This window comes from Coffea eugenioides, chromosome 8, assembly GCF_003713205.1.
Source record: "Coffea eugenioides isolate CCC68of chromosome 8, Ceug_1.0, whole genome shotgun sequence".
Classification (NCBI taxonomy): Eukaryota; Viridiplantae; Streptophyta; class Magnoliopsida; order Gentianales; family Rubiaceae; genus Coffea; species Coffea eugenioides.
Window position 1 is genome coordinate 7,420,195 of NC_040042.1, and position 9,627 is coordinate 7,429,821.

General features: G+C 36.6%; 1 protein-coding gene across 1 annotated transcript; it reads left to right on the top strand.

The window, feature by feature from the left end:
- Window positions 1-3,757: 3,757 nt before the first annotated feature.
- On the top strand, window positions 3,758-8,845 carry LOC113780108 (putative disease resistance protein At4g19050). The gene is made up of 3 exons (XM_027325926.1): window positions 3,758-5,502; window positions 7,113-7,740; window positions 7,997-8,845. The coding sequence occupies exons 1-3, from the start codon at window positions 3,758-3,760 to the stop codon at window positions 8,843-8,845; spliced, it is 3,222 nt and encodes a 1,073-aa protein (XP_027181727.1).
- Window positions 8,846-9,627: the final 782 nt, after the last annotated feature.

Here is a 9,627-nt window from a genome sequence, read left to right on the forward strand (position 1 = left end):
TCTAGACTTTTTCCTTTGTAGTTTATAGTAGTTTTTCATTTTGGCTGCTGGACACGCATGACAGGAGAAAGGAATGGAAGCCCACTTTCTTTGACTATTCCTTATTGTACTTCTGGAGCGAATTTGCTTCACGATTGCTAGGAACAATTAGAAAGCTTCAATTGTTACCCGTGCCTTACATTCGCTTTCCAAATGTTTGACGAATTGCGGCTCTTGAAATGCATACAATGGCCGTGACTTTTGCTGGAATTTCCCGCGGGCTTAGTTCATCCAATATGAGCTAATCCCCTCGTTCTAGTCAAGAAACGACGGATGCTTTGGGTCACCTGTAAATTGTGAGATCGATTTAATTTAATCTTTCCCTTTTATTTATTGGTATTCGTGTATTCCCTAATTACTATGCTTATGATTATTTAATTAGTTGATTGTCTTGGATCCGGATAATTAATTGGTTTGGTAATCTACTGTCAATTGGGGTATTAAATCCGTAATTGTTTAATTACCTCAAAATAGTGACAACTGGCACGATTAGATTCGTGTCAGGGGGATACGCGGGCTAATCTAAAATAACCCTGGTAGTGTGTTATTTGGTTAGAATAGGGCTCCTCTAATACGTAAGGCAATTGGGGAATTAAATTCTACGGGCGTACCTAGGATTATTTCTCAATTAGAGCAGTGATTAACGGGCGTACCTTGGTCACCGACACAGTAAGGAGGGGTTGATTGCCATCGCTTGTTTGGTAGTTATAACCTATTTATTGATAAATAATTGGAATTGCCTTTGCTTATCGATGATCAATTAGGTGCACCATTGCTGAAGTTATTTCTTGGCTAGATTCTTAATTATCACTCATTTGCTTTTAGTAATTTGTTATTTAATTTTTAGTAGTTTCTTAGATTTTAGTTGAATTGCTTAAATTGTCACCCCTGAGATAAAAACACCCCCCTTGTCACCGTGAATTTGAAAAGGAACAATTACTCCCAGTCCCTGTGGATTCGACCCTGCTCACCGCTATCTACAGAAATTACTTTTAGTTTGAGCAGGTTTTATTATTGCACAGGCTTCGACAACCTGTCATGCATAAGTGATTTTAAACAACAAAACCTAAGATTATTTTTCCAAGCAACAATATAATGCTTGTAGCCACACGTCATCTGAAAGGAAAAAAAAAGAACAATTATGGATCACAAACATTACTTAACTGAGTATAATTATCTCTGATAGGAAAATGAGGAAATATATATTTCTCATGTCGCACCATTTTCATTCCTCTTTATAGATGATTATAATTAAGCCCATTGGTGGGATAAGTATATATGCGAATTATAACTCAACAACATTGCAATTAAGGTGCAAAAAGAACCGAGTTCAATCAAACTGCTCACCAACTTGTGTAATCAAAACTCAAATTCTAACTCGTGTTGACCACATATGAGCCGAGTTTGTATGTCAACAAGTTCAAGCTCAAACTTTATATGCTAAGCTCGAAAGCTTGTCAAAGATTTTGCTCTAAAGCCAGGAAGAGGGATGGGAAAAACTATACTCAAAATCTCGTCACACTTTATATATGTTGGATAATTTTTTATATGTAAAATGTTGATTATAACCCTTGCCTAAAATTATATAAATTACTAATCTATATTACTTAACCTTGGTTGAATTCAATTGAACCAAATTTAGTTGAGTTTGAATTTGAAAACTCAAATATTTTAGGTCAAGTTCAAGTAATCCACAACTTGAACTCGACTTGACTCATTCGTTTGCACCCCTAATAGCAACAGTTACATCTAATAATTCAGAAATAACATATAAATAGGACATACTCACATTCAGTGGCACTACAATCTAAGACCTCTAACATCTGTGCATCATATCAGTGAATTTTAACTGATAGATGTTAATTTATGTTAGCAACTCGAAAGAAATAATTTTTCCAATTTCTTCAGGCCCAAGCAGATTACAGAAGACGTCAATGCCAAAGAATTTGAAACAATTGTAGAATTAAATGAAGCCAAAGAATCTTATTAAAAAAAAAAACTTAAAAAGTACTCTGATAGAGGTATTCTTTGGGTTTTCTAGCCAAATGTCGCATCACCACAACAAAACTATGAATAAATTGCCTAAACAAGCCACCCCAAGGCTTAATCTTTCTCTATCGTTTCAACAAAATACTATGCACTAAACAAAAATTAGCCTCAAGAAAAGGCAACCGCACAGCTATCAACACCTAAGCATTGGAAAGGTGCGACGTAACAACATGATGTCCAGCCTCAATTTCTTGACATCTTAAATGTCAGCTACAAGAAAATTCTGAGATAAAGTAACCTGCCAAAAAACACCCCAGTAAGTGTCCACTTCTTTTTCTCACGCATTGGGAAGTTATGTTGATTTTCAGCCTGCCAATAAGCTGACAACGATCTAATGCTCATGTAAAAGATAATTCCAGTAATGCATTGGGAAGTTCCATGCCCTTTTGCAGAAAGTTCAGAGTTTTCTATATGATATGTAACAATATTATGCTGTTAATTGTTGCCTGGATACAGAAGGATCTTTTTGACATTGAATAACTATTGTGATGTTGGGTAGAAAATAACTTGCTCTAGAATATGATCCCAAGAGGTGTGAAATTTAACTGGAAGAAGTTAGTCTTTAATGGAAAATAAAATCTACTGTCCTTTACCCCGTAGCTGAGAATCTTGTTATATTGAAAACCTGGTGGGAGATTAATTTGGTTCAAATGTAAAAAATTCTTGTGAAACTTATGAAAATCAGTAAAGATTTAAGCTGAGAAAATTTTAACTAGAACTTATGTGTGTTTTGACTGTGTCGGTGTGAAAGGTTTAATTGGAGGAGGAGTGGTCTGGATTAGTTTGTCCGATGGCCATTACTCATCTCAATCTTCGTTTAATCTCCATCCAACGCATTGTTGTAGATGTAGTCGATATTGGTCACATTTATCGGTCTTGATCTTCAGAGAGTGCTGTTATATTCTGGGATCATGGACTTTCAGTTGTTAATGGTGGCAATTTCAACTGTAGAATTTATTATTAACCGTGTAAATCTTCTTGTAGCACTTGTTTGTATCTCCTGCATTACTTTCCTTAGAGCCATGAAGTCGCTTGTTTTAGATATTTGGACTGTTGTATCTAGAATCCATGAGCTTGTGGAAATGTCCTCTTTGCATTGTTTTTCATCACTAGTTTTAGCCTTTACATATTAAGCTTCTTGTGTTTAAGCAGTTGATACGTTTCTCACCACTTTGCTTCATCTATTATCCTATAACAATTTTCTTAGAAAAACTTCTATTTTCTATTAGATATGGATAATAGATAGAGATCTGGCATTCATTGGAAGCTATAACGAAGACGGTGCACAGTTGTTATGTCTCTGGGCAAGGTTGAGGTAGCAAGACCTATGACGTTGTTGAGGAATTGATGGTGGGCATATCCATAATAGATCAATGGCTAACAGAAAGGCACATGTGCACATAAAGAAAAACCAAGATTACATTTATAAGCTAATGAACTCATACTTTATGTTGATGTGCGCATATATGTTTGCATGTTTTCAAGTATTTGGTGGACAAATTACGGTACCAGTTGGTCATGCATTGTGATAATTTTTATGCTTCATTCCTAACAAAAGTTCATGCCATAGCCAGTTTTGATTTTAATAGTATTACAATTTCTTTCCTTCTTGCTGGAATGTGTAACCATTTGCACCATAATACAGGTGTTTTGGAGTGGCACGTTGGCAATGGACCAGAATAGCGTGGAACAGGAAGTAACAAGAATTCTTGAACTTCTCATGGAACGAAATGTGTCCACCATTGTTCTTTCTGGGAAATCAGGAACTGGAAAAACATGGATGGCAAGAAAAGTTGGTCTCCTCGCAGTCACAAATGAAAGAGTTGACATTATGCTTTGGATTTCATTGAGTGTTAGGCATGATGAGATGTCTCTCTATGAGCATATTGCTCATCAGTTGTCTCTACTTTCGACTTCTGCGGAGCTGGAAATTGATGATATCGAGCAGGTACAGAATGACAATGGTAAGGAGGAAACCTTGGATGACTTGAAAGGAAAGGTGCAGAAAAAACTTTCAGCTAGTAATGTTCTTCAAGGGATACTTGTAATTTTGGATGATGAAGGAAACAAAATGAAAGAAGGGGATCAAGACTTAGAAGAAGTCCTTCAGTTTATCCGGCAGAATGCCTGCCAGCCGTCAATAGAAGTTGCTGATAGAGATGGACAGCAAAAACTTAAGGTGCTAATAACTTCTAGGAATGAAGATATGAGGCACCAAACTCGGGGGGATAAGGAAGTGATTGACATGAAACGTCTAACTCCAGAAATGTCAATTTCTTTGTTAAAGCAATGGGCTGTGGCAAAAGTTTTTGAAATTTCAGGTGTTGAAATTTTAGTTGAAAACTTCATCGATAAAAAAGAAGGTCTTACACCTGGAGAAGTAGCCTTGCTAGCAAACCTACTAAATTACCATCAACATGATTCCAAAGTGCAGGATCTGCAACAGGCTTTGGAAGAAGCATGGGGTGGTGATGACTACAATTACACCCTGTTGCTCTCAAGTGGATACGGAGGGGTGTCAGATCGTATTTTAGTTGACCTTTCTTGGCAGGGCAGCCATTTCTTCCTTGACCATGGATCTGTTCACTACGGTGAGCTGATATCATACTGGATACTAGAAGGATATCTTAGTCCTTTTAACAGTCTTAAGGAGGCTTATGAGGAGGGGCACCGTGTTTTGATACAGCTTATGCACTGTCAAATGCTGAAAGAAGTAGGTGATGATTTCCTCCAAATGGTTAGAGGAACCGTACTTATTAACTATCATCGTCAGGGATATGGTGGAATAGCTAATCTGGGGTTGGCCAATGTTGTTGTGAATAGTAATGATTGGCATGGCATTGGAAAAGTCACTTTGATGGATGGTGTGATCAGAACACTAGTCAATCATGAAAAAGTGCAGCAATCAAAAGTACTTTTACTGGACGGGAACTGTCTCAGCGGGGAAGATCCGAATAGTCTCCTACCGAACAATCAGGAACTGCAAATTCTGGGTCTTTTCAGCCTCAGAATTAAATCATTGCCTCGTTGCTTCTGCTGCTTGAAAAAACTGAACGTCCTTGTGCTCAGGGACTGTGATTTCTTAGAAAAGATTGATGAAATTGGAGAACTAACGACATTAACTGTCCTTGAAGTATCTGGTTCTGGCTTGATAGAAAGTATACCAGATAACTTTTTTCAGCAAATGACCCAAGTTCGTACCCTCCACTTCTCTGACCTTCAGATTAAAGTCTTGCCTAAATCTTTTTATGACCTTACAGAACTGCGCTGGCTCATTCTGAAGGGCTTGTCTCATTTGACAGAGTTGAAGAGTCTGAAGAAGTGTGAAAAACTTATGGTTGTTGATCTTTCTGGTGCTGCCTCCTTGCCTACTTTTCCAGAAAAGAACTTGAAATCATTGCCGAAACTTCAAACGTTAAATCTTTCAAACACCATGATCAAATCTTTGCCTATTCTTCATGAAACCAATGAGCTTACTCATCTATCAGCAGTGACGGAGCCAGGATTTTTTCCTTGGGGGGGCCAAAATTTTTTCGATCAAAATTATCTTAATATGTTATGTTCAAACTAATTTTTATTTATTTAAATATATGACATCTTAAAATATCAAATATTAATTTTAATTATAAAGATATATCTATTTCATAAATATGTAGCATAGTCAGAACTAAAATTAAGATAAGAAATAGCATTTGATTAAATATCTTATAACATCACAAACCACTTAAGTTGTACATTATGAGAAGATGCTCCAATATGTCACCTGTGCAAAAACAAAAATATAACTATGTAATATAAATATAATTATTTTCAATTAAAAAAAAGATAAAAGTTATGTTAATATACCTTGAAATTTCATCCTCTTTTATTAAAAGTAAATTGAGATTTACGTTCTTTCATAGAACTAAATTCATCTATAATTGAATCGGTGCAAAATTTTGATCATCCTTTTTTTTTTATGTACATTGTTAGACAATCATTCAAGAAATTATCTTTTATCTTGTTTTGATTATATTCACAATTGAAAATGTACGTTCTATAGTTGCAGTTAATACAGAAAGAGTGAGAACAAATATAATCAATCTGCCAATAACAGGATGTATCACTCAATTTCTTGTTTTCACCAAGCTTTCAAGTAATTATTTGTATATGAGTCAACAAGAGGATAGATCACTAATTTTAAATTTTTTATCAATTAGGCTAAGGTGTATATTTGTATATGGACTAATAAAGTAATTATTTTTATTTTAGCCCATTGATAATTATGAATTGAGTCTTTCATTATAATACATCAAATTGGGTCAATTTACTATGGATTACCAAATTATATGTTTAATTTTTTGAATGTTAAATAATTAGTACAATAAAAAATAAATAACTTTTTTTTGAAGAAAAAATTAAATCAAAAGGTGGCTAATTCATATACACACACAGATATATATATATATATATATATATAAGCTCTCATAATATAAATTAAAATTGTAAAAAATTAGGGGGCTACCTTTAACTTATACATATATTTACATATTATGAATTAAAATTTTCAAAACTTAGGGGGGCCATGGCCCCCTTCTGCCCCCCTTGGCTCCATCATTGTCTATCAGTTAGTGGTTGTCGCAACATGGATAGACTGCCCAGCATTCAGTCTCTAACTAATCTGCAAGTTCTCAATATTTCACGGTCAGCGATAATGGATTTCCAGGACAAATCATTTGAAAGTAATAGCAGTCTGAAGATCCTTGACTTATCTAGAACTGCGATTCCTTGCGTACCATTTAACATCAGCAAACCTTGTGAGTTTTATTTGAGTTCGTGTTCTGAGATAAAATATATGAACTGTGTTGAATCTCCCAAAGAGCTAGAGATACTTGACTTTTCAGGTGCCTGTAATCTTGTCAAAATCGAAGCAAAGTTCTTTGATTGTTTAGAAAAACTTCAAGTTCTCAACCTGTCAAAAACAAAAGTCAAAGATCTGCCATGCCTTTCTGCTCTAAAAAACCTCCATCAGCTGTTACTTTCAGGTTGTTTGAATCTGGAGAAGCTGCAAGCTTGGATTCGAGAAAGCTGGAAGAGCTTGATTTATCAGACTGCCAAGCTTTGACCATGATAGAAGATGTATCTTTTCAGCATCTACCTCGCCTTCGGCGACTTATCCTCTCCAATGCTAAGATTGAACGCTTACCAGACCTCAACTCCCTCTCAAATCTTGAGGAGCTAAATTTGAGTGGTGTTATATCAATTGAAAGAGTTGATTTCATTGAGCATATGAGTAAACTTCAGTATCTAAACCTCTCTGAGACCTTAATTGAACAGCTACCCAGCTTATCAAATCTCAAAGGCCTGAAGCATCTGTTTTTAAGGGCCTGTCAACAACTAGAGGCTCTTCCACCCTTAGAAGTGCATCACAACCTTGAGACTCTTGATGTTTCACAGACAACAATAACGCAACTGCCATTGTTAGAAAATTTAAGCAACCTGCGTACTCTTTTGCTTAATGATTGTTCAACGTTGAAAGACTTTGAAAACCTCGAGATGCTTCACATATCTCCAGTAGAAAATCTCCCTTGTGGAATCTCAAAATTGACTCAGCTGCAGTGTCTTGCTTTGCCCAGTAAAAAGAAAAATATTCAAGCAGCTGATAGCAACAAGGTAACTAGTTGGCACCAAAAGCCGAGTGAATTACATTGGTCCTTTTCCATTGTTGATGGAATGGTATCAAATACTAGCAGAGCTTTGATATCGTATAATGATTCACTATTTGTTGAATTCCTGGGCAGCAATCCTTCTTTATTGGATACTACCTCAAATCATTTACTTATCTCTGTTCATCCTATTGAGGTGCAAAAATGGAGCAGAAGACTTGCTTTTCCACAAAGATGAATTGATTTTCAGAGATATTTATCAGGTATCTAGGCACTTCTCTAAATCATCAGGGCTGTTGATGGAGATTCATCATCATAGCACTTTTCCCTGGGGTTCTGAGACTGTACTTCATAATGCTGAGCATGTCTTCATGTTTGATAATTTGTTTTGCAAATTATTATCTGATCTGGGTGCTGACAACATCCGGATGATCAGAGGCCGTTGGATTGAGGGATATGAAAATTTGGAGTTTGTAATCAAGACGAATGACTTGGTAAATGGCAGTGAACTGGGGATAGCACTTGAGATTTTGTCGATCTCGAGTGCTCTGAGTTTAGAGAGCATATGCAGTGGAGACCTGCAGTTTGGGAGCTTTCAGAATCTGAAGTGCTTGTATCTAGATTGTTGCTCAAAGCTGTCAAGGGTTTGCATTTCATCCCACTTCCTGCAAAAGCTTGAAATTCTGGATGTCAGATTTTGTGAGAATTTGAAGACTTTGTTTAACAATGATGTAGAAGGGCACAAACTACCAAACTTGCGAAGATTGCGATTGTGGGAACTACCAAAACTAAAAAGCATTGGGTGCATTATGCCGTCTCTACAACTTTTGGAAGTTGGCGAGTGTCCGGTGCTTGGATACATACTATCTGGAGGTCAGCATGCTATTTCCTCAAGCCACATGCTAGAAAATCTGGAGGTCCTGAATGTCAGATTCTGTGACAACTTGGAAACTTTGTTTGTGGGCATCACATCAGATAATTGTTTATTCCCAAGCTTACATACAGTTCAGCTGTGGGATTTACCAAAGCTGGTCAGCATTGGCACTAATTTGCCACCTCTGCAGAAATCCATTATCAGGGATTGCCCTAAACTAGCTATTCCTATGTCATGATTGACCAACTGTTGAACAACATCTCAGGATATATACGGCAGAATTCCCTAAGAAGCGCTAAAGGGAAGATGTTAACTGCAGTATGAATGCTTGAGGGCTGTATTCTTAACTGTTATTGGTTAGCTTAGAACCAGTCGTGCATTCAGTTGTATATACATCTTGAAAGACACTGTCCTTTTCCACACACACGGGCCATTTTTGTTGTTATCTTTCTTGGCACTTGCTTTGTTCATGGCACCTAATCAGATATTTTCTCGAATTCATAATTGAAATGACGTGATTTTTCTTGGAAGTTATCAGTTAGAAGTGGCTAGAATATTTACCTTGACAAGGAAAAGCGGATAAATTGTTGAATTCAAATGTCTCTTTCGGGCCATGTTTAACATACTATGAAAGAGTTACAGTTCTCTGCAACACTAAGTTCTCACCTCCCAAAACGGCCAAAACCAGCTATGAATGTCCATTCCTAGCGTCTCTGTTTACTCTGCTTTCTCTTCAATATCTGCTCCTACTCTTCATTTGTAATAGTTCCTCCATCTTCCTTAGGCAATCGATTGCTCATACTTCACACGCCTTCGATCATCTGATGGATCTGGAAGATCGCTTGTGATGGTCCCCACTGCATCCATAGTGCATATATGGTAGCGCATGGGCTCATGAAAATTTCAGGAAACACTGGTCGTAAATGCAACGGTCTGCCCCACTAAAGCATTAACAAGATTTAACAATAAATAAGATAAGGTCTGGTACTATTTTTTACTGTTTTTGACTTGGACCGTAAA